The 25,957-nt window shown below is 49.3% G+C and overlaps 1 protein-coding gene across 1 annotated transcript in view; it reads right to left on the bottom strand.

Moving 5' to 3' along the window:
• ZNF384 (zinc finger protein 384) overlaps positions 1 to 25,957 on the bottom strand; it is a 217,840-nt gene that overhangs the window by 140,039 nt on the left and 51,844 nt on the right. Inside the window, exons 3-4 of the mRNA XM_078651541.1 lie at positions 21,958 to 22,213; positions 20,629 to 20,920 (exon numbers count right to left, since the gene is read on the bottom strand). Of these exons, the coding sequence (XP_078507667.1) occupies positions 20,629 to 20,920; positions 21,958 to 22,213 (548 nt within the window). The remainder of the gene's footprint in view (positions 1 to 20,628; positions 20,921 to 21,957; positions 22,214 to 25,957) is intronic.

Here is a 25,957-nt window from a genome sequence, read left to right as displayed (position 1 = left end):
CTTGATTTTGTTTGCGATTTCGCTTGAGTTCCATTTTGTCCTGGTCCCCTCGGCACTGGCGGTTATTACTCGGATGGAATTCTATGGAAAGTAGGTCCGATGAATTTATATTCCCAAGGGCCGGGATGGAGTTTAAGAGTCGTAAAATATTCCCCGTTTAGCATATTATCTCTTCCCCGTGATTTATGTTCGGGAATGAGAGTGATGCTAACCAGTTCTTCAGTTGTACTTTCCTTGGTTCTGTAAGTGGGGGTTTCGGCCTGTTAAGTAAGGCTTTTGTTCCAGAAGATGGTTCTGGTCTGCTCCTTGATCGGCAGAATTACGAGAAATTGACGGGAGGGCAGATAAAGACTTGTTTTTGCTGGGAGAGCAGCTTTGTTTTGCAGGGCCCCGACTGTTTTTGTTGATACTCGTTTTTTGTCAAGAGAAATTCGTTGGAGGTTGACCCTCCCCGGTGTATTTCCAAGCTGTTGAGTAGATTCACTGTCAACTGAATGTGTGGTTGACATTGGTGAGGAGTGCTGGCTTTGATGAGCTAGTCGGCTAGGTATGGGAATTTCATTAATGTTTTGTCCTAGAGTGTGCCGTCACTACTGCCAAGCACTTGTGAAGACACGAGGAGCATTAGTGACTTCAAAACAAAAAAACTTTTAATAGGTAATGTTTTCCTGCTATGCCAAACCTGAGGTATTTGCGATGATCAAGGCATATGGGTATGTGAAAGTTAGCATCCGTTATGTCTAGTGTGGTCAAAAAGTTGCCCTGTTGTAGACAGGGAATGACATCTTGCAGCAGCACCATGTGAAATGTTCTGAGAGGATATAATATGTTATGTTATGTTATGTTATGTTAAAATGGCTTTTGTAGAGCGCACGGCTACTCAAAAAGAGTGTCCCGGCGCTTTTAATTGAATAAGGCTGCAGTAAACTAACATAACACATTAAAAGAGAAAGAGTCGGGGCGTGGCTTAGCGGCTGAAGATGGCGGTCGCATAGCTGTAGGGCTCCGAGAGTGAGACAGCGACCCCACAACAATCCGACCATTAATCCGACCACTAATAACCTTGGTCCGGTGGAACCCGGATCCAGGACTGAGCGGGAAACACCCAGAGGCGAAACGGCCGAAAACGGACACCGGGTGGCTAACTTCCAGCATCCGCCGCCAGAGGGCCTGCGTCGCTCAAGCAACACCGGGACCTCGTAGATCTGGAGGCCGGGAGGAAGTGCGAGGGGAGCGGCACGGAGAGACCGGAAGTGAGCATTGCCCACCCCTCCCCCCCGAAAACAAGCCTGACCCACTGATCGGAACATTCTCCGAGTGCGTTCAGGCAGAGAACGCAGACTGCGGAAGGAGGAGTACGGTGAGCACGTTTGGCGGGGGCCGCAGCGGGCCGGCTCTCAGTCTCCGAATGCAGGAGACCTGCAGGGGACCTGCACTCGTGCGGCTCGCGGCGCCTGCCGCATCTTAAAGTGAGTCGGTGCCACTCCAGAAACGCCCGCATTCAGAACGGAGGCGGACTTTGCTGTGCGCAAGGCAGGGGGGGAGCAAAACAGCTGAGGAGCGGCATAGGAGGAGGAGGCGGCGGGGCAGCGACGAGAGCTCGGGCGAGGTGCCCATACACAGCATACAGCCCCAGAACCTGACGGTGAGCTGGGGGAGACATCCACCCCACATCACCCGAATATAGCCGGCACTGGATTGGGGTTTGCTGAGGGATCATCCTGTAGCGCGGACTGAGGTGGAGGGCGGTACCCCAAGGCGAGGAGGAACGAAGAGTGGCGGGCTGGTAGCTCGGTGCACTGGGTCCGACCCGGTCTGCCCTTGAACTGAAGCCCTCTTCTGCCTGATTGTCAGGGACAAGGTTCTTGCCCATCACATTGCCATCCACGGACTGGCCGCTCTCCCAGTAGTGGAAGTGAGTGGACGCGAGCATCGAGGTCCACCCTTCACCCATTACTCACTGACGCCCCACAGACCGTAAGGAGCCGGGTCGCAACATGGCAGGCAGGGGCCCGAAGAACACCTCGTCGCAGTCTACGCTGAACAAATTTGCGTACGAGAGGCAGGCGCACTCTCAGGCTGAACCACGCACGTCAACGGGAAAGTCGCCAGAGACCGATGGGACGGAAAAAGCAACGCTTGAGGACGTGATGAAGGCGCTGGCGCAGGTACAGGCCACAGTGGGATCCACGGCCACAGAAGTCTCGCTCCTGAGGGCGGACTTCCAGAAAATGGGAGAAAGAGTGAAACAGGTCGAAGTGGTCACTAAGTCTCTAGTGGAGGACGTCTCCGACCTACAATTGGCCATGGAACGAGTGGCGGCTGAGAACAAGAAACTGAAAGAAAAACTGGACGATCAGGAAGGGCGCTCGAGGCGCAACAACATAAGAATCCTTGGGGTCCCGGAGTCGGAAGGTACTAAAGCCATGGATCTGTACGTGGAAGACCTGGTCAAGACACAACTCAAGCCCAAGGGCCTCTCGCACTTCTTCTCCGTCGAAAGGGCGCACAGAGTTCCAGGGGGTCAGCCCAAGACGGGGGCCGCCCCCAGACCCATCATAGCGAGACTGTTCAACTTTCGAGACCGGGATGCGATCCTGCAGACGGCTAGGAGAGCGGCGCCGCTTCAAGTCCAGAACTCCACGATAGCCTTTTTCCCGGACTATACAGCGGAGGTGGCGCGCCGACGGAGGACCTTCCTCGACATCAAACGGGAACTGAGGACTAAGGAACTGCCGTACTCGATGCTGTTCCCGGCCCGGCTGAGGGTGGTTGCGGACGGCAAGACTTGGTTTTTTGATACACCAGAGTCAGCGCGTGATTGGCTGGATGGATGGCGTCAGGTAGGATTACCCCGCCGCTCACAGAGAGCGAACCAGAACCACCGAGGAAGCAGCCAGCCGAGGTCCCAGGCGTCAGGTGGAATTGAATCGACGCACTCGCAGGCGCAGGAACACGCAGTTAGTCTGGAAGAAGTGGAGGAGTAGTCCCAGACAACGATTGGAATGAACGTAGCCATGGCTTCGTGGGTGTGACCCGGCTTGGACACTGGCTGGGGGAGACCGGAGAGGGCAGGGGTCATGTCTACTCCGGAGGACACTTCACCCCAGCAAGCAAGTACTGTTAATGGGTTGGGTAAAGCACTCTGCTGAGTTGGGGAGGCGGTCAGTTTTAAGCCCGTCTGGCAGGGAGGCAGGGAGGGGGGGGGGGGATTGGGGGGGTTGTTTGAACGTGTTAAGTGAACCGCTAATTGTATTCTGCTGCATGTCTCTCCAGGATCAGTTGGGGAAGGGAGAAGGGGAGCTAGTTGAGTTTTTAGGAGGTCTACTGGGTTGGTCGGGTTGTGCTGGCGCGCAATCGCTACACTTGCAGGCCATAGGAGAGAAAGGGCGCGCGAACTGGCCGAAATAGAGCTAGCACTGAGGGAAGCGACAGTGACACACGAGGCACGCCCCGCGCCAGACACTGCCCGCACACTGCGCCTCCAGCAGCACACGTATACGGAATATCTGCGGCACCAGGTCGGAGGGCAGATAACGGACACTAAGAACAGAATATATGACATAGGAGACAAAGCGGGCAGGATGCTGGCCTGGTTGGACAAGAAGGGAGGGAGCTCGAGAGGTATCCAACAGGTGACGGATAGAGGGGGTGTGCTACACACGAGCCCGGAGCGCATTGTAGAAATATTCGCCGTCCATTTTGAGGGCGTTTATACGTCTGACAGGGAGTTGACGGTGGACATGGCCAGGGCAGCGCTGGAGCCGATCCACACACCGCGGTTGCAGCCGGAGGCTTCCGCAGACCTGGAGGCAGACCTAACGGTGGATGAAGTCCAGATGGCAATACGGGCGTTGAGGCCCGGTAAGGCGAGCGGCCCGAACGGCATCCCAGTGGAGTGGTATCAGGCCGCTTCGGGACGGCTTAGTGCACACCTACTGGCCATGTACGAGGATAGCCTAGCGAAAGGTGAGCTCCCACCAGACCAGAGACTAGCGACGATAATCGCGATTCCCAAACCCGGGAAGCCACCGGAAGACTGCGACTCGTATCGCCCCATATCCCTGCTCAATGCAGAAGCTAAAATACTAGCCAAACTCCTAGCTAACAGATTGCTGGCACACCTGCCGGACCTCATACATCCCGACCAGTCCGGGTTCATGCCGCACAGGAACACGGCATTGAATCTGAGGAGAGTGCACGGAGTGTTGGCGGGAGCGGAGTCGATTCTCGAGCAGGCGGTATATTGGCACTCGATGCGAAAATGGCATTCGATATGGTTGAGTGGACTTACCTGTTCGAAGTCCTGGCACACTTGGGGTTCGGTCCCAAATTCATAGCGTGGGTTAGGCTGTTATATGCGGGGCCAATGGCACAGGTGGTAGCGAACGGTCATATCTCACGCACATTTCCCCTGGGTAGGGGTACTCGACAGGGTTGCCCCCTGTCGCCACTGTTCTTTGCAATCGCCCTGGAACCGCTGGCACACCTGATACGGTCCACACCACTGATTAGAGGGATTTCCTGGGCTGGGGGAGAGGAGGATCGCGTCTCACTATACGCAGACGACATGTTGGTTTACCTCACTGACCCGGACCATAGTATTCCGGCGCTCCTGACTCTGTGCGATTATCACGGGAAAGTCTCGGGATACACGTTAAATTGGAATAAGTCGGTAATGTATGTGTTGAAGGGACCGGGCCCGACGCTGGCTGCTCGTGGCCCCCTGACCGAGGCTGGTTCCTCCTTCAAATACCTGGGCATATATGTCACCAGGGACCCGACTGAATTTATGCAGAAAAACCTGATGCCTCCTTTAGACCGGCTCAAACAAGACGTTGGGGTGTGGGCCGGGCTGCCCCTCACGATGCTGGGTAAGGCAGCTTTATATAAAATGATGTCATTGCCACGATTCCTTTACATACTGGAGAATACGCCGTACCCGGTGGAACCAGGATACTTTAGGAGAGTGTCGGCGGTGGTGGCGAGTCTCCTGTGGAGTAACCGACCGGCCCGCATAGCGCAGGCCAAGCTGCACAGAGGGTGGTACGATGGAGGGATTGCGTTGCCGGACCTGAAACTGTATTATTGGGCGGCACAGCTGAAAATCATAAACCAGTGGATACATGCCCCCCAAAATGACCCGGCGTTCAGAGCGGACAGGACACAATTGGGAACTAGTACTCTATTGGCCCCTTTATACGACCAACGTAAGGTGCGCTCGCTTCAGGGACCCACAAAACTCACTGCGGGGTTATGGCACAGGGCTCAGGCGACTCTAGGGTGGAAAGGGAGGATAACGAAACTTACGTCCTTGTGGGACTCCCGGGCGCTGGGGAACCTGCGGAACAGTGCAGGCTTCACCCATTGGGACATGTTAGGCCTGTCCACGGTGGGGGATCTGTGGGAACGGGGCACGGTGATTCCGTTTGCACAACTGAGAGAACAATACGAGCTTGGGCCTCGAGAAACTTTTCGATATGCTCAGATCCGACACGCATTACTCGCAGCCATCCCCCCAGACTCGGAGGTGCCAGAGGCCTCGCCACTTGAAGACCGTCTCCTTACGGAATATATGCCAGAAGTGAGCCACCTCACTCACATATAGAAAACTAAGTAACAATCTACCGGACCCCATGCTCAAACTTAAGGAAAAGTGGGAGGGGGATGTGGCAGCTATGGATGAAACTGAATGGAATGAAGCTGTGGCGTCACCCAAAGAAGTAGGCATATCAGCTAAATTCCGGCTCATACAACTCAAAATACTACACAGAGTGTATTATACTAGGACGACACTACACCTCATACACCGCGCGCAACACCCATTTTGTCTCCGAGGGTGTGGGGAGGAGGGGACTTTCTTCCACACGATATGGGACTGCCCCCGCATTAGAGAATATTGGAGGAGTATACTGCGCACCATATCACAAACTGTAGGAACCTCCCTGATCCCTGAACCGCGCAAATGCTTACTTAATGTGTGGGAACCCAATGATTTAACCAGGTACGGGTTGCAGTGGGTCACGTTGGGCTTGGTCATAGCTAAGAGGGACATAGCGCAGAAATGGGGGGCCGCGGAAGTGCCGACGAGGTCGCAGTGGTGTGAGAATTTGGACAAGGTAATGCTCACAGAAAGAGAGGTGTATAGGAACAGGGCATGCCCGAGAAAATGGAATAAGATCTGGTCCCCATGGAACACTTACCGGGGAGACATCTGTGAGCCCCTACCAGAGGACGAACCGTTATCGTCTGACGAGGAAGATGAGGAAGATTAGCGTCCACAGGAGGAGGTGGAGTGGGGGAGGGGTGGGGGCAACGGGAGGCAATGGGGAGATGGGAGGGATGGCATGAAGGGGACAATATAGCAGGTGCACCGTAGGACTTCCATGTAACCTAGTCTTCAGCACTATTAGTTGTGAGTAATTGTACGGATATTTTGCAGGACAACTTTGCCAGGAACTTTGCAAAGCACAGCGTGTGCGGAATCGCTTCAGCGCGAGCTGACCTACCCGAGATTTCTTTGTTGATTCTTAGGTTTGTTTATTGTTTAAAGCATAAAAACCAAAACCTGAACCTTGGGCGAGCAGGACTTTGCTTGTGCATAAGGCACATTTCCTACGGAGCGCATTCACAGGAACGGGGCCACAGTAACTAATGTGCAGACTTTTCCAGTACAGAGGCTCATTCTTGTATGTTGTAGCGGCCGGCCCGCTGGGTTGTGGGCCAAGCGCTGTGTGTGATTATATGATGCAATAAAGGTTTTGGAAAAAAATAAAAAAAAGAGAAAGAGTCACAGATAAAAAGAAAACAATAAACACAGGAGGCCTACTGGGGGAACAACCAGGTTTTAAGGTCCTTTCTGAAGGCTAATAAGCTAGTGGCTCCCCGAAGTGGAAGGGGCAGAGAGTTCCACAGTTGGGGCGCCAGTAATCCAAAGGAACGACCTCCCAGGCGTGCTCGCTTCACTCGTGGAACAGTTGCCAGAAATAAGGATTCTGACCTCAGAGAGCGAGCCGGTTGGTAAAAGGTAAGTCTCCTTTGGAGGTACTTAGCACCCGTCGCATGGAGGGCCTTGTATGCCAGAGACAGAGCCTTAAAGGCGATCCGCTTGCGAATTGGGAGCCAGTGCAAGGTCTGGAGCAAGCCCGCAGCACTGGCGCGTCTGTTCAGTCCGTAAATTGCTCTTGCCGCAGCATTCTGCACAACTTGTAGCCGCTGTAACAGGTACTCTGGCAGGCCCAGGTACAGAATGTTAGAATAATCCAACCTGGAGCCTATCAGGGCCTGCACAGTCAGCTTCCTGTGCTCCTCCGATAATAAGGGAAGAAACCTCCGTAGCATCCTGAGGAGGCCGAAACACATACCCGACACCCCCAGAATCTGGGCCTTCATTGTCAGCCCCGTGTCCATCTTAAAACCCAAGTTCTTAGCCAGTTGGGATGAGCCCGTTGGGGGGGAACATATTGATAGGCCACCAAGCCTGCCAGTCTGGCTCCGTGTCGCACCCAAAGAAGAGTACCTCAGACTTATCGGAATTGCACTTGAGGCTGTGCAGTTGGAACCATTGAAACACAGCCCCAAGGCAATCCCGGATACTCTCCCCCTCAAAATCTCCTCCTCTCTTACACGAGAAGAGGAGCTGGGTATCGTCGGCATAGGATACGATCCGGGCCCCAAACGACTCCGCCAGCGCCGCCAAAGGGGTCATGAAGATATTAAAGAGGGTCGGGCTCAAAATAGAGCCCTGAGGGACCCCGACTCCCAAAGGCGGCATCACGGCGGAATCTGGTGAGGCCCAGACCGTTTGCCGGCGGCCAGCTAGAAAGGAAGAAAACCAGCTGAACACCGTTCCCCGAAGTCCTATCTCATAGAGTCTTGTGAGAAGACCGTTATGGGGAACGGTGTCAAAAGCCGCCGACAAATCCAACATTACCAGCATGGCTTTGCCCCCTGAATCCAAGATCCCCTTGATTGTTTCGGAGACCTCGAGGAGCGCAGTCTCCGTGCTAAGACCCGGGCGAAAACCCGACTGGGTGGCGTGCAGAATCTCATTCGACTCTAGAAAATTGGAGAGCACCGTCTGCACGTGCTTCTCAACAACCTTCGTAAGAGCCGGCAGCAGAGAGATAGGCCGATAGTTAGCAAGGGCCTTAGGGTCCAGACCAGGCTTCTTAAGCAGCGGGATGACCATTGCCTGCTTCCAAGCCTGCGGAACCACTCCCTGACTCAGCGAGAGATTCAGCAGCGGATTAACCAATGGATTAATCACCTCAGCCAATTTCGCCAGAATCTTAGCAGGGCAAGGGTCCAGGGGCGAGCCAGATTTCAAGTTACTCATAAGTGCCAAGGAGACGGGCGCCGAAATAGGTGGAAATGCGCCCAGTGTGAGGCCTGGCAAAGCCGGGGGCGATCGATTGGCCCCCATGGCAGTCCGCTCCTCGGGAATAATCGACGGAAAGGAGGCCTGTATAAGTTGGATCTTGCTAGTGAAAAAACCAGCAAGATCCGCAGCCCACGAGTCAGAGGGCCTCTCCTCAACGATGTTAATCCGTGGCGATGTAAATTCCCTAACTATAGAGAAAATCTCCTTGCAGGAGTTGGAGGCAGCTTCTATCCTCCCTGCTAGGTAGACTTTCTTACCTAGGCGGATGTCTCGGTGATACTCCTTGACCATGTTCTTCAAAGTCACCTTAGCCTCCCCGTCATATTTTAGCCGCCAAGCTCTTTCAGCTACCTTGCACTGCTGCCGCTTAGCCGACAGTGCTGCGGTAAACCAGGGGGCGGAGACCCGTTTAGGCGTGAGACAGGGGACTAGTTCCGGGGCCAGGTCGTTAAGCCTGTCTGCCAGCCACACCTGCAGGGACTCCAGATCCTTCGTCAGGTCTCCAGAGAGAGGGCAGGGATGATCCAGAGCAGCCTGAGCCAACATCTCAGGGGTCACTCAATGGTACGCCCTATGGGGTTGACCATGCCGCTGTAGGGCGGCAACAGCCAATTTAGCTGTGCCTTTGATCGAAAATTTAGCCAGCAGATGGTCTGACCATAGAACCGGGATAATCTCTAACACCTCTAAAGGGGAGGTCGAGAAAACCTGGTCTAGAGTGTGCCCCTTGTTATGCGTCGGCCCGTGTAAATAGGGAAGCAATCCCAATGGAGCCGTAGCCTCTAAGATTTTAATTGCAGCCGCATCCGAAGGATCGTCCATCCGGAAGTTAAAGTCCCCGGCCACGATGCAGTGTTCTGCTTTCAGGGCCAATCTCAGTAAGGCGGAGTCTAGATCTTCAAAAAACATTCCGGGAGGAATAATTGAGGTGCCTGTTATCTAAGATTGATCTTAAGGACCGTTCTATCTTGAAATGAGGATTCTATAGCCCCTTTTGAGGAGTAGGGCTTGGACTTCTTGTTTGTGAAGTGCTAGATGATCTTGCGATAACCTGTTAGTGTGAGGTGGGATGTTTGGTGGAGTGGTAATTAGCTCCAGACAATAACCACATAGGATAATGGCTAGTACTCATTGGCCTATGGTGATGAATTCCCAGACTGGATGGAAAAACTGCATCCTTCCCAGACAGGTGTTGTGTGGTTGGTGGGTGAAGGGTGGGGAAGTCACTATTTTGTAGTGGAGAATGCTCCATGGGTGGAAGACCCTCTGCCTCTATTGTTACCACCTTTAAAGGGATCCCTGAAAAAAGCTTTGGAGAAGGTGGATTGGCCTTGCTTCTGTTGGGAAGTGGAGGAGTCTGCGTTTGAGGATGTTTATCTGCCCCTGTCCCCATAGCGACAAAAGGAATCTCTAGATGTATTGGTTTGCAAGGCACCCATGGCCTTAGCTGCTTCTGTACCTTTCTTCTTTTTATCTAGGATGGCATCCACCCGAGGACCAAACAGATGTTTAGCATATTAAGGACCACTTGTTGAACTTCTGGCTTAAAGCTGGAACACCATAGCCAAGCGGGACGCCCGAGGACAAACCGGTTTTTATTCCTCGTGTGGCTGTGTCTGATGCATCCAAGGCACATCTGATAGAGTTATTAGGGATGGACTGACCATCTGCCACAATCTGTTGCCCCTTTTTACGATACTCCTGTAGGTAGCTGGCTCTGTATATACTATACCAAAGTGAGGTATAGTGTACACAAAGTCCAGTGGGACCCAAAAGGTACGCAGAGGTAAAGTAGAAAGCATCTCACTCTATTTGTGGTAGTGTGGTCGAGCAGTAAGGCTATATCAGAGGAGTGTTAAGCATGTGTTGTACACACTCAGTTAGCAAATGAATTCACACACTCAAAGACTGAACTTCAGACCAATTGTTTTTGCATAAAAATACTCTTAGTTATTTTATTTCCTAGAACCAAGCAAGCCTGGCACAGGTAAGTGATTAATACTCTGCAGTAAATATACAGTTGTAATACAGTTTGTATTGCAATTGTATATGCACTTGGTTTTGACTTACAGTATTGTTACTGATAAATGCAATGCTTTGTAAATACAATACATATACTTTTAATAGGATTTTTTAGTAAAATGACCAGTACGTTACTTTTCTTACACACTGTAGTACACCTTGATACTACACTGGGATATTTCCTGTAAACGGATAAGTAACATCGCTTTTGTTAGTTAGTGCAATTTTAAAGAATTTCTTAAGGTTTTCAAACTGCACACCTAAAAACTTTTCATAGAAAAACAGTCAATGTTATCCTACGAAGGAAAATAGTGTTATTGGTTTAAAGGTAAGTACTTTGTTGTGGGAGTTGGTGTTCTGGGGGTGGACTAAGGGGCCCCCCTGGGTCAAGGATGCACTCTTGTTAAACCCTTAGCGGCACTAGGGCGGCTTGGTGCAGAGTGCTGAGGCCCAATGTTATCAGATAGGGAGCCTACGGATGGTGGCTGCTGGCAATCAGGCCACTTGGTTGTGGAAGCAAAGCTCCTGGACTTTAGCTCAGGGCAAATGGGGAAAAAAAGTTGCACCAAAGGTGCACCCTCAGCGGCACTCTGGCGGCCGGGTGAAGGGTGCTGTTTCGACGTCAGGTGCCCTGTTTTCAATGGGCAACCTCCGGTTTGCAAAAGGCTCCGAAGGCTTGGGGACGATGGTCTTCTGGGTGCGACAACCACTTCGAGAGGTAAGTTGGGAAGTTAGGGGTTGGTTAGGCACTGTCGGTTTGGGCACCCAAGGCGGTGGGGCATCAGGTGCAGGGGTGCCTTTTGGGGGGGGAACTTCTTAACAGCTCCTGGTCGCGGTTTTGGGTGGTGGGGGGAACCTTCAGGATTTAGGCTGCAGGTGCGGGCTGGAGGCTTGAGGCAGGTCACGAGTCGCCGGATCTCGGGTCAGGATCGCCATGGGGACCTCCTCGTGATGTTTGCCCACTTGAGCTCGGGCCGTGGACGGCGGGGGCAGAGTGGGACGATCAGAGTGTCTGGCCAGAGGTTGCAGGTGAACAAATCCGGTGTTCACAGGCAACAAAGTCTTTGTGGTTGAAGGAAGGCAGGTCCTCCGGGGTTTTCGAGGTTGATGGCTGCAGGACACACCGGGGTTGAAGGAGCAGGTTTGAGGTGGAGACAGGCCGGTAGGGCTAAGTCAGAGGGCGTCTTCCTCTTGTTAGCTGCTGCACAGCTGTTCGGTCCTTCTTGTCTCCAGAAGCAAGGTTCAGGGGCGCCCCTAAATACTAGGTTTAGGGGCGTTACAGGTAGGTAAAAGGCAGGGTCCAATTGGTCCCTTCCCTGGGGTGGGTACAACTCCTATTATGCCATCCTCCAGTGGGAGGAGGCATGAACCTGACCCTGGTTGGCTGAGTCCCCCATCTGCAAGATGGCGGGACTGGGAGTTGTGCTTCATCTCGCCTCCCTCACCTGAGGGGTGTAGTTGGCAGAGGGGGGCACACATCTCTTCCTCGCTTGTTTTTCCCACCAGTTCTCTCGCCCAAAGTGGGGATCAGAACCAGTGGGGACCGGTTGCTGAAAGCAGCAAGTGACCTGGGGGACCTTTGTAGCTTCCCCTTCGTTAACCCTGCACATCCTGGGGGAGGAGGCTTGGCACCTCGTCCCAGGATATCCATTGTTTCAGGCCCCAGAGAGCAGCAGGCTCTCGACACAGGGTTCCAGAAACATGTCTAGGGGTGGCAGCTGAAAGCAGCCACTCCGCCAGGACACTAGTTGTTGGTTCGTTTCCAGGGGGCATCTCTAAGATGCCCTCTGTGTGCATTTTTCATTAAATCTCACACTGGCATCAGTGTGGGTTTAATGTGCTGAGAAGTTTGATACCAAACTTCTCAGTTTTCATTGTAGCCATTATGGTGCTGTGGAGTTCGTAATGACAAACTCCAAGCACCATATACTCTTAACGGCAGCACTGCACTTACAATGTCTAAGAATGGACATAGACAATGTAGGGGTACAGGGCTCATGCACCAGTACCTTCACCAATGGTATAGTGCACCCATCTAGGGGGGGTGACTGATCTATGCCAGGGCAGTGGGCTGTAGGTATGGCACACAGAGATGGGTCAAACCATCAAGTGACAACGGTCACTTGACCCTACCCGCACAGCTATTGGCAAACCCCCGCCTGCCCAAAGTAATCAACTATATTTATATACTCTAATATCACTTTTAATTCAATGAGTTTCTTTGGTACCCAAATTCTCAACAATTTATTTTTACTCATTCTGTTACAGTGGACATCATCAGTTTTTCCAATGCCCTGAACTAAACATAAACACTCCTTTCTAGGTAAACAATAATCAAAACTGCAAATTTAACAAGCATTTACAATGCAATGGTCTCGGCAGCATTAAAGGTAGAGTTATTGGCATTGCTCATTACATTTCTTTAAATCATAAATAAATGGCATGGTCATTTGATGGGACAAACCTACTAGGAAACTTTGTTAGATAGTGAGGTAGTGAAAGAGAGCGTGTTAGTGACTTAGTGTATTTGAGAGTGATGTAGTGGTGGTGTCCTCCCACTGCTGAGAAGTGCTTGTAAACTTCCAGTGACAGTAATGAATCTCTGCTGAAAAGTGCTGGTACCCTCCCACTGATAGTAATGAATGCCCGCTGAGAAGTGCATGTAGCTTTTTCTCTTGCACTGACACCAGTCCTCTACACACTTCCGAAGCCGCAGGTAGACGCACTTCTAGCATCTTTACATCTCCCACATTTTAAGCCTAGGAGGTAGCGCTGCCCTTTTATAGCGCCGCCAGCACAAGCCTGAGGACGCTGCAAACAGATCCTTGCTGAACTGTCGATGCAGTGACCCAAAGCCACTGCATGCCCCTTGCCCCTGGTTCATGCACTTCAATCATCTTTACATCTCACACGGTGCAAACTTGCGAGGTGGGGGTGCAATTATTATAGTGCTTCCATTTCTCACCACCGGTCCAAGTGCGCTGCAGGCAGTCGTGCTCCTCGAAGACCAGTTGGAGCTGTGCATTCACACACTACGCCACACACGCAGGTTTGGCGCTGTAAAGTGCGTGCCAGCTGCAACACACCGAACCCTATGCACCCAGACACTATCGGCGCTCGTCTTCTGAGCCAGGGCACCCTCACAGAAGTTTACACCCGAGGGTGCTACAGAGAGTTACCCACTCTCACGTGCCCCCTGGTACTAGTATGCTGTGACATGGAGTGATTTTAAACCCCCAGCCCTGGTTACCTCTGCCACAGCGCTTAGAGAGCCTGGTTACTGTGAACGTGCTTCACAAACGCTATATCTTCCTTCCAATTTAACTCAAACCCACTTCAGTCAGGGCTACACATTTGGAGTGCTGTTATTTGCAAATGGAGGGGTTTACTTTCTCGTTTAAGTCAAGGCAGCTTTGTACACCCGGAAAGATCGGGCCAATATTCTCGACTTGTACGTGTCATTTACTTTTAAAGGGGGTTACAAGGCATGGCGCAGTTCTGCGACGGACGTGCTTCTCCCATAAAGTGCAGAGGCCCAATCCCCGGCCTGCTGTGGTTTATCTCCCCTATAACTATATGCTTGAGCTGGGGACGGCTACAGCCTCCCCCTGCCGGCTTCCCCTCCTCTCTTGGGCCGCCCGCGCCTCTGCCTAGCCCTACTTTCCGGCGCTCACCGTCTCCACTGCCTGCTGCAGCAAGGCACTCAGGCGGCTGAACATGGCTCTATGCTCCCCCGAGGCCTCCCCGGTGCCCGGCAGGACGCTCCCCCGAGCGGCTCACTCTCCCTACCCAGCCTCGGCTACTTCCTCTTCCCGTGCGACTTTGGCCCGCCCTCCCTAGCCCGCCCCCTGGAGATTTGGGGTGAGAGAGACGGCCAAGGACGGGGAACGGCTGTGCACCGGAGGGACAGGGGCGAAGGAGACCGAGCGAGCGCGGCGGGGACGAGAGCCCGCACTCAGAGACAGCCTGTGAGTGTGAGCGCTACGGCAAAGAGCAGAGCGAAGTGACAGCAGTAACCAGATATGAAAGGCCTGTAATTGTGAGAGACCGACACACGGGGAAAGAAAGGACCGTAATTACGGAAACCAAAGACGTGGCTTCCTATCGGAGATAGGGTGACCAGATTCTCAAAACAACCTACTTGCTTTTCCAATGGAGATGCCAATGCGGGAAGTCAGGCAAAGTCGCCTGTGACGGGGGCGGGGCTGCATACGTGACCGGAAGAGAAGGCGGAGTGAAAGCGTCTCGCGACGCCAGAAGGAGAGCGGAGTCCCTCAGAATTGATCTGGTAAGTTACAAAGGGCTGGGGGGGCTCGGTTCCCTCGTTGTGTGTGTGCCTGTGTGTGTATGCATGTGTGTGACGGCGGGGGAGAGGGGGGGTGTGTGTGTGACGGCGGGGGAGTACACTCGTGTGTGCGCGCGCGTGTGTATGTCTGCGGAGGGGGGGTGGGTGTCTCTGTATGTATGTGCGTGGGCGCTTGTGTGTGTGTGTATGCGCATGTGTGTGTGCTTCCCAGGAGACAGCGCCTGGCCGCAGCGCTCGTTCACGTGCGCGTGTCAGTTTGAAATCGCCTCCAAGGCGATGCGCGCGGCCAGGATTGTCTCCTGGGAAACTCACACGCCGACAAAAGAGCTTCGGCGGAGACGCGCTTCCGCGCGTTCAGCCGAGCCCTAAAAATGATGTTCCTGTTGCTTGGGAATACCTGTTTTCTGAAAACAGGCACCGTGCCATTCCCACCTGACTTTCCCTTTGTGTGGGCTTCAGGCCCCACGCACTATTTGGGCATCTGGCTGAGTAGGGATCTGGATGAACTGTGGAGGTCTAACTTCGGGTGTGCGGTAGACTGGCAGGATTCCATCGCGGAGCCGACTTCGGCTATCTTTGGCGGGCCAAAATGGTGGTTCTTCCTAAATTTCACTATCTGTTTTTAAACATCCCTAACCCTCTCACTTCTCATTTCTTTCGCAATTTACGCTCCCTAATCATTTCGCTCGTTTGGGCGGGTAAACAGCCAAGAGTAGCTTATGATATCCTTACTCTCCCAATGTCTGCCAGTGGGATGGGTGCGCCTGACTTCAGGATCTATGCTTTGTGTGCCCAGGCCAGCTTCCTGCCTTTTTGGATTCACCCTACCCCATATCAGCCTCCCGTCGCAGTCAAGAAGGATGTAGCTTCTCCCTGGCCTTTGTCCACGGCTTAGTTTGTGCCTGCGGTGCGCCCACGGGCGGAGGTCGGCGCGGTTGAGACGCTGCGATGGGCCTGGTCTGGCCTGCGTCGGCTTTGCAGCATCCCTCGACTCTTTGCCAACTCTGTGCCAATAGTGAACCACCCAGATTTCCCCTCACTTCAGTCTTCCAGCATGTCTAGACATGCGTCGCGGTTGGGTTTGAGGATGGTGGCTGATCTATACTCCGAGAACACCTTCTACTCTCTTCCGGATTCCTCAGGCCCGCTGGACATGCTTTTATTCTATCAGCTGCGTGCCACTTGCCGGAAACTGCACACCACATTCCCTCAGCCCTCACCCACCATGCCGGCTCTGGATTTCATATATACTTTCGCGTCGCCGCACAAATTAGTCACCAAACTATACGCTCTCACCCTAGTGTCCGCCCCAGTTTCCTCGGATCGTGCGCTGGAGGCATGGGGTGAGGATCTCGGTATCGACATTTCGCAGGCTGACTGGCTATATTGCTGTAATCAGACGAAAAAGCGGTCACCGAACTACCGGCTCCGTCTGATCCATTTCAAGTATTTGCACAGGCTGTACCACACCCCAGTGCAGCACCACAGGTTCGGGCTAATTCCTCGGGACAATTGTGTGCGTTGTGCTGCTCCTGCCGCGGACTTTGCCCATTTAGCGTGGCTATGCCCTATGGTCTGAGTTCTGGCGGGTGGTGTGTTCCACCATCTCTGACATCACCGGCGCTGCAGTGCATCCAGACCCACCCCTGTGCCTTCTCGGCTTCATTACATACTGTCCTGATGCTTCTAGACGTCTGATCTCAATGCTGCTAGTCCTCAATGCTGCTGGTCCTTGCTAGGCGCAGGGAGGCCATGTGTTGGGGTCGTCGGCCTGCCCCCAAAGCAGAGAGTTGGTTGGAGGATGCCTCTCGGTGCCAGATTCTCCGATCAGAGTTCTGGGAGTTAATGCCTGCCAGGTCGCGACCTGTTGACATTTGGTGCCCTCTGGTTACCCATCTCCTTTCCCATCCCAGTGGCGCTGCCTCTCCCGTGCTCCCCACTGGCCCTGTGTCCGCGGCAGCCGCCGTCACTGGTCAGTGACTGCTCTCTCCCTTTCCATATGCGCCCCCGCTTTTTTAGTACCCCACTGATGTTGTTATTTTGCGTGTGTGGGGGGGGCGGGGGGAGGGACCCCGGTGTAGTGGAGCTGTGATTTCAACTTTCATGTTTTCTTTATTTGCTGCAAGATGTAATCTACCTGTTACTACACGCTTGACCTGATGTGTATTTTGTCAATTTGAGCTGCAGTATGGCACGGTGTTTTGTGTCTGCCATGATTTTCCTCAATAAAGGTTTTCGAAAATTTTAAAAAATTGTCTATACTCATCATATACAATATATCATTGTTATATAGATCTCCTACCTTTAGAAACCCGACTTGATCCCAGACATGTGTGCTCTAGGCTTCAGCACATTAGCAAATTAAGGCATGGGCCACAGGGGTAGATTTGGTGTGTACAAGGAAGCAATTGCCACCCATGTCTATTAAGTCAGCCAACATGTTTCAACATGCATATTAATCTCTGGTGTGTATTGTTTATAGTAGTCTTCACCATTACTACCCTTAGTAAATCTATCTCCCTTATATCTTGTTGGGTCCATCGCCCCAGAATCGATCTTTATATTCAACCATCTGGATAACCATGTCAGTTTTGCCAACGCATTGTAGGTTTGCAGGTTAGGTACCCCCAACCCCAGCCTCCTTTATCCAAAAGTCTCATGATCTCTACTGAAAGACTTTTTCCATGGTTACCCCATATTACGTTTGATATTATGGTGCGTAATTCTTGGAAGAAGGATCGCTTGAGTACCAGAAGCATTGCATAGGAAAAATATACTAATCAGGCGAGGATGATCATTTTGGCTATTGCTACCCTACCCACTTGCAGGAACCTAGTTGAAAAGGTCATCACCTGCCTTTACAGCTCAAACAGCCTTTTCTAGGATGCCTCCCCTAAACTAATAATCATTATGGCAAATCTAAACCCCCAAATATTTGAAAGGGCTAGGTTCCCATCATACTATCCTCGCAGTGTTCGGCACTCTTTCTGTAGGGTACAGTGGTCTGGGGGGAAATAGACAGGACTTGCCCAAGGTAATCCAGAAACTAAACACTGCTCCAAAATCTGGGAGATCAATGCAATAGAGCTTGTGTGGTCATCAGGATTCCTTAAAAACAGTAAGGCATCATTAGTGTATAGAGCTGCTACATGTAGTCTAAGAAGATCAATGCCCCAGTTACGATCATGTGTCTATAACCGACATAGCAATGGTTCAAAAGCCAACACAAAAGACATGGGTGAAAGGGGGCATCCCTGCCTCGTTCCCCTTCGGGTTTGCCACCTACTAGAAAACCCTTGACCAGTGCAAAGCCTAACTAGCGGTTGCGTGTATAGTAACTGTTCATTTCAATGTGTCTGGTTATTCCCATATTTGCCAGTTACCTAAACAGATAGAGAGAGACAAAGTGCCAAATGCATTTTCTATATCTAATGAGGCTACACCCAGAGATCATTTCATTGAACGTGCAAAGTCCATAACATGGAACAACATGAGCAAGTGGACGTGTGTTCCAGCCCAGGACGAAAGCACATTGATCGTGGTGATAATGTTTTTAGAGTTGGGGCAAAGAATTACTGATGGCCCTACCTAGTACTTTTGATTCGGTATTTAGCAATGACAACGATCGAAAGATTTACCATCCAGTGGATCCTAGCCCAGCTTGGAAAGTACAATAATTCCTGGTGGACTTCGGCAACACCCAGGTATAGCTGCCACATATATATTATGCAGTTTAGTGCCCAACGTCGCCTTGTATGTGGCACTGAATTCAGGGAGCAGCCAATTCAGTCCTGGTGATTAACCCCATGCGGGTTAATCAAAAGCATTTTTGCTATCTTGCGCCTCCAAAGCAATGTTTACAATTTGTGTCTGGTTTGAAGAGTTTGGGTATTGAGGTTTGATCTAAGAATTTTGTTTTGAGTGATTCTAGTCTGTTAGTTCCATGGGATTGTCGTACAGTTCTAGATAGTAAGTAGCAAATGTTTGATCTATTTCAGATTGGGCATTAGCAACCAGGCCCCATTGTGTTCAGATGGCACATATTGGTATTTGAGCTGGGTCAACCCACCCCACACTGTTGCCTTCAGACTAGTTACATACTCCTTGTAATCTAGGCATTTTAGGTGTACCAGCAGGTGTTTGGCCGCCATTAAAAGTGTTGCTCTATCGTGCCTGAAAGCACTTCATTTTCTAGAGCACATATCTGACAGTCCACCAGGGTTAGTTCCTGGGTCAGGGTCATCTTAAATCCATAAGAAATGTAATTCATACAACTGCAACCACAGGGTTTTCCATGATCAAACACCAAATGACAGCCCTCCTTCATAAGCTGGGGACCGCCAATACCATAGTCAAATGTGTTGTTACAACATCATGGGTACTGTGGAGCTTGTGCTCTGTTAAATTCTGTTCTCTAAGCAAGTTGACAGACGAGGCGTAACAACATCCTCAAGGTTGCAGTGCTGAGTTGCTCTGACCTGCATGTGAATGTTTTTGCTTATTTCCAAGAGGACAGAATCAAAAGAACTGATAAGGTATTTATGCTTTACCTTTCTCAGGAATTATTTTAGTGTCTTTCAGAGCTATAACTTCTTGCAAGCCCTGTTCAAAGTCCAGCTAGTTCTCTTTTATTTGCCAGCAAGATAGCCCTGTATTTGGTTGAATTTAGGAATCAGACAGAACATTTTATTAAATGTTACTACGGAGAAGGGCGTTTTTCGAAACTTTGTGAGATTGCCAAGCAGAAATAAAGATCTTGATGGCAAAATGCATACTATTTTCTTTTGTCTGAAAGCTACTACTAGCAGCACATAACGTCCGACGTGCCTCCTTAGAGCTCGACATGCCAAGGATCCCTGCAATGACACACCCATCTCCCAATCTTCAACACCCAGACACGGACACTGAGTGCCGATTATCGAAAATGCCAGCAACTTCTCCCACTAAATTTCCTAACTATGATTACAGACATAGCACCCTACCATCCAGCTTGTAAACCACAACAGCAAAGTCTAATGTTATTATCGTTCATTAGATAAGAACTTTCTCCAAAATCGCTCGACTCCGCTCATATACTTCTAATAGCTCTCTATTTGCACCTACCTAGAGCCCAGAACACTGTTGGGCTGAAAAGAAAGACCGTCTATTGATCAAAGGAATCTACTAACTGCCTGTTTCGGGGCACAAGCCCCTTCAAGCTAGCTATCCCAATACACCTGAATGACCTATAAAACTCAGCAGCTGGTCATTACAGAAGAAACAAGCCTTTGCAATGCAATCGGTCTCGCCTTTGGGAACTTATATGTATTTAGCTATGCAGCACATTAGCCTGGGTGCTGAAACATCTACTGTGCTTGAACATGGAGGGAAAGTAAACACCAAACAGCGTGACACACCAGGTATGGGAACACATGGAGAGAAATATTGCCTTTCAGTGGGAAATGGTATAGTGCAAAGCTTTGTTTTTAATATAAAATCAGGGCTTTCGGTGCTCATGTCACTGAAAATGCATGATCTGAAAAAATATATTGTCTACGGGTGCTCATGAAAAACAATTTCTATGGACTGCAATCTAGAGAATGCTAAAGTGATTCTGGTATTTTACTGAGCTCTGCTGGTCATTTCCTATCAAGACAGTTAAATAGAGGCAGTTGAACAGAAAATAAGTCCCTAATTGGAAGCAGACAAGTCCTAGGGCTCATGTCCAGAGCCCACAAAGAACATACACATAAGTATATATAAGTATATACAAGAGGTCTCGAATGCTCGACCTAAAAAGGTCAAAGAAAGGTAGATTAAAGGAGCCCAAATTGAGAGTATAGTGCAAGGAAGATGAATGGGGTAGGAGATATGAATGCAATGACGGGCTGTATAACAAAGGAGCAAGAAAAAAAATTAAGTTGCTGATGCTGTGTACCTGTAGGTTTTTCCGTCCTTGTGGTGCTCATCATCATCCTCGTTCGAAAGGTCATAGGGGTCATGGAGATCAGGCAAATTAGGGTCAGGCAGCCGCTTCTTCTTGCGCCCTCTGCTGGTCTTGGGAAGCCCGCTGCCATCTTTCAGCTTGGAGAGGTCGGGCACCACCTGCAGGGCCTGGGAGCTCTGAAGTGCTGAGATGATCATAGCGGGAGGAGCAGAAATCGGGAAGGTGTGCCCTCCGGAAGAGGTGGTGATCATGGAGCCTGACGGGGAGGTGATAACCAGGCCAGCTGAAGAGAGGGGAACATACGAGTCAGTATTGTAAGATTTTGATGTCTGAAACTGGGCTACAGAAATCTCTCACATGTCTGTATCTTTTAGTTAATGTTCAGGATCTAAAATAATTTCTTTAAAACATGAACAAAGTCCCCTTGAGTAGACAGTTGGCGACCGCAATCCATACTGTGCCAAGTATGAGCCTACAATGCCTTCCCACTTCAATTCTTTACCAGCAAAACGCCCACCTGCAAGCATTTCTAACAAGACATGCAAGGTGAAGGTGCTGCCTGCAAAATAGCCCTGGGCAGCATGGTTTAGAAGGCGGAATTACTCTGGCAGTAAACCAATGACAACAAATACCAGTTTGTCAGGACTAGACAGTCATTTCACTACTACATCCCATGTCTGAAGTCCAAGCGAAGGGTAGTAAAAGGGGTAGAGTTTGTTTGGTTCCAGCCTCAATCCCCACTCAGTAGAATACTGAGCTTTTAACATTCCAAGAGGGACCTGCGCTCAGCTATGATCTATTCAGGTAACAGGAGGCACAGGCTAAAGATGGACACCTTTATCTAGGTGCAAGTCGTGATGTCCAACTTGGGGCACACAGCGGTCCTAAACCTTGTGCGTGCTTGTGAATTATTCAGATGCCTGCCATACATCACATTATACCACCAAAGCAGTGTAAAAGCAACAACTGACTGGGCACCAGACTATAACAGACTACTGGTAGCTTCAGGATTATAGTTAAAAAGTGTTCAAAGAAAAATCCATCTCCATCTCTGATCTCGGCTTTTTCAGTCTCATTCAAAGGCCACTGATGTTTGTTTGAACTCGCCCATCCCCAGCGAGCATAACAAACTGAAAGAGATGGGAGGTCTACAGAGCACTGCCTGCAAAACACACTATAGTATCAGGGAGGACTTCACAGACTAAAGAAGGGCCCAAAGGGATGCATGTGATCGAGCGAGCACAGAAAACAAACAATGCCCCAAAACACTATTCCAGAAGATAGACCAATGAGTTAATAGAGGGTTCACCTCAAGCTCACCTGCTGTCATAAGGCCTGCAGACTGCACAGGCACCACTGTGATGTTCTGGGTCACAGAGGCCTGACTGTGTGGGGTCAGATGCTCCTTGCTATCCTGCGTTTCCATGGTGATGCCTGCTGGTAGCGACACAGAGGTGGGCAGGGAGACAGAGGTTGGCACCGTGAGGAGGGCAGGGTAATGGGATGGCCCCAAACCACAGCCTTTCTCCTGCATCAGTTGATCCTTCACCTTGTTGAGGAACATAGAGTTCTCGATCTGATGAAACAAAGACAGACATAAAAGATGGTAAGCATGAAGAAGCAAACTAGATTCACAACATCACAGATGTAACACAATTTTTCACTGTCCTGTAGCACAAGTTGTTATTACCAGCCATACCACGGGAAGACCCTGCAGCCAGACCACCAGAATAAGAGAAAAACATTCATAGAAGTCTAAACCTTTAGGACCCGTTTCAACATCTACTGGTTACACACCACTGACCCCCGCCCCAATAATTTGTTTGCAAGTTTTTTCTTGTATACATTGTGTTATGAACTCCTCTTGTAGGTTAGATTGTGAGCACTCAGACTCTTTATAATTTGAACATTAGACAAGTCCAGATTAAGGATGTGAACATACTCTAAGTATGTAGAGTCTGTTGGTGACTGATTACGTAGCAAGGCTACTATCCGAAAAACATCATGGTCAGGGAATCACAAGAAAGCCCACCTGGTTAGACTCGTGGTAGTGTATGGTAGTTCTGCAATTTGAGAATTTCATCAGAGCCCTCCAACGTTTTATCAGTGATCAGGGTCATGCTTGCAATACAGGCAGCTCAGTAGATCACTGAATCAGGTGCATTGTCCTCACTTTCTCACCTACAAAAGCATCAAGTCAACCAGTCTAATCGCTCCATTTTAGTACAACTCAAATGAAGCATTTCCTGGAGGATCCTTCTTACTGATATAAGCATGAGTTGCATGTTAAAGACTAACCCCTCCCACTTTTTTGTCACTGTGTGCAGCCATACTCAACGCACTAAAGGAGAGGTACATTTTTATTTTCTTTAGCAGAATTAGAAACATTCTGCCTTATAGCAGTGTATCTAACAAGAAGGATTAACTTTTTTTTTCATGTTTAAGAGAAAACTTGGACAGAAGATTATAGGACACTACCTAAGCATCGAACACCAAGTCAGTAGATCACTAAAGAGTCAAAATAATCCACCAAAAGCACGTGATGTTACCAGACACTAGAAGACTACTCTAAGGAATGGAGTCTTTGTGATTGAAATGTATTTATTTTCTGGTGACTTATCCGAGAGCATTGTGGGTTGAATGTTAAAGAAAAAAAAAGAGAGAGGAAGCCACTTTCACTGGGGGTAACTATGTGAAAGGGAAGAAGCTTTGGTCCGTGCATGTTCTTAGCATCAAACTAATGCACAGAGGAATTACCTACTGTGCAGGCTTGGTCAGAGGTGCAAGTAGTTTAGGTACAGTTCTAAACTAGCTATTTTCTTCTTGCTAAGGGATAGGTGCCTGCTGGTTTGGACACAATGCACATATCCTATCTGGTTCAAACGGTCTACAATTTGTTCCATTATTCAGATTTAGGAAATGCAATAAAAAAAAATCTAAATATAATAAGCCACTTGACAGGAACTTCAACATTATATTACCTTCGCTGTCACAAGTCTCATTGCTATGCAGAACTTCAAGATTTTTCTTAGATGCATACACGTCATTTTTATGAGATTGTTTTATATTTTAATTTGGTTGCTACTTAAGTACAATGTGAACCTTCTAGTGGACATCTTCTGTGACAAGACAACTACATTCCTGGGGCACTACACTCTTGGTCCATAACTTGAATGATGCCACAGAACCATTTCTTCTCCAAAGCTCTGAACGAAAGCTACAGTGTTTGTATATGCACATTCAGCCATTTGCCGCTGCTATTTAAGCAGCATTTCTGCCCCAGATCCAGCTTGCTATTAATCCACTACTTTTTTGCTGTTCTACAACGGGAGAAAAATGTCGTACATTTTGACACAAGGAACTACCATTTATAAGTCAAACCCATAACGGCCCAATATGTACCCAATTGCCAAGACCACCTCTTAGGATTCTGTACTGAGAGGACTGAGAATTGACACTATACATCAGTCTTAACCACTAAGTAACAACCACATTCAACAAAGAAAAACATCCACTAGATTTAACAAACTAGTACATACTGACAAATCAATCCTTACAATGTAACACACCAAATACTACTGCAACCCACACCATCTACTGTAGCCTCTTTCTTTCAAAGCAACACACCAATACACAAACATCTACTTCATCAAGGCCACTTCAACCTCATCCTGATCAAGCAACATCAAACACTGCCGCCACACTTTGCCAAATAACCCAAAATAATTTAATTTAACTCCAACTACTGCATTTATTACCTCATCATCCTTACAGTACTATACACTACCTTCCGCTTCAAACTCACAAAGATGAAAAAGTATAGATAGTATAGAAGTATAGATTTTCCCTACAGAACCCATTAACACATCTGTAAAAACGAATCACACTAGCATCAACTCCCAACAATGCATCAATATCCACTACAACTTCATCTTCTTACGTCAACAGACCAACACCCAATATAACTAACATTAATGCAACCTCGTCCTCTTCAAGCTACACCACTCCAGTTACAACAAACAACTAACAAACTGTAAAAAGCACAAAAGATTCAAATTCTTCAAATATTTCCTCGTCACCAATGAAGTGTGCTACTCACCTTTATGCATTACACATTCTTTGTTAAATTAACAATCCAAAAACTATTCAAATCAGCACGTACAACTCATGTAGCACCCACCTACACCAGAAATCCACTACAACCAGAATAAAGATTCCCACTCCTAACAAACCAGTAGGCAAACCCCATTCTTTCCTTTGCAGTCATTAACATTTACCAGCAACATACTAACATTCGCTTCCATCCCTGGATCTTCCAGCTGGAAGGCATGTAGGAAATTTTGCTGACAGTCTTGCCGTGTAGAACTGAGACTTCCTGCCGTCCCAGCCTCTCCTTGAAGGAGGCACTGAAGGGAGTAGCTTAGGAGCATCCGCTCTGGGGAGCTCATGGTTCCTGCTGTACCAGCCTATCTCAGCAGGATGTACTGTAAAGGGAAGTGGGTAGGAAGAAGAGTGTTTGTGAGGCACATCAAAAATCAGTGAGAGAAACAAACAAGGGGATAGAAGGACCTCCAAGACAAGATTCTGGCATTGGTCCAGTCCTGAAATATCTGCATGGTAAGAATAAAATGTTAGGAAAAAAGATACATTGTGAAATTTCCGGGGAGACAGAAAACAAAGATGTAAGTTTTTAGCGGTGTGTTTGAATGAAGCAGTCCAGTAAAATCCAATTGTGTAATTCATATGAATGTGCAAAGAATCACAATCAGACGATTTACAGTCGTATAGAATGCTTGTTTGAGTGGAATGTACATTTTAAATGGATTTTATTTTTAAAATCTTCCCTGAGCAATCTTTTCCCTTCATTCATGTTCACTTCGCTGCACTAACAGGAGAGGAGAACAAGACAGCGTGTGGAAGCTATTACTCTTGACGGTTTGAATAGCAAGCAGGAATTTGAGCCTTGGATTAGGTTTATATACACATCACAAAAGATGGAGTCTGGGGGCAAGTGTTCGCTAGAATCTGGGCACAAAAACGACAGCATCTTGTTAACATACAGATGTCAAACAGTATTCAACTGCTTTCATTGACAACAAGTCCACTCAGGCTCAAACTTGGAACCCATTTTGCTACCCTGCATAATTGCAGGGACCGGCTGTGCACAACTATAGATCCGCAACAGAAACAAAGTAACCAATGATCCTCTAGGATCAACTACAGCCAGGGTTGTCTTCATGTGAGGAACTGTGAAGGATTTGCATATTTGGTATGGTTCGGATATCAGGAAAATGGGAAACTCACTCTCACTTTTCTCTTC

This window comes from Lissotriton helveticus, chromosome 7 (assembly GCF_964261635.1).
Source record: "Lissotriton helveticus chromosome 7, aLisHel1.1, whole genome shotgun sequence".
Taxonomy (NCBI): Eukaryota; Metazoa; Chordata; class Amphibia; order Caudata; family Salamandridae; genus Lissotriton; species Lissotriton helveticus.
The sequence above is the reverse complement of the archived record's forward strand: the minus strand, read 5'-3'. Positions and strand labels throughout refer to the sequence as shown.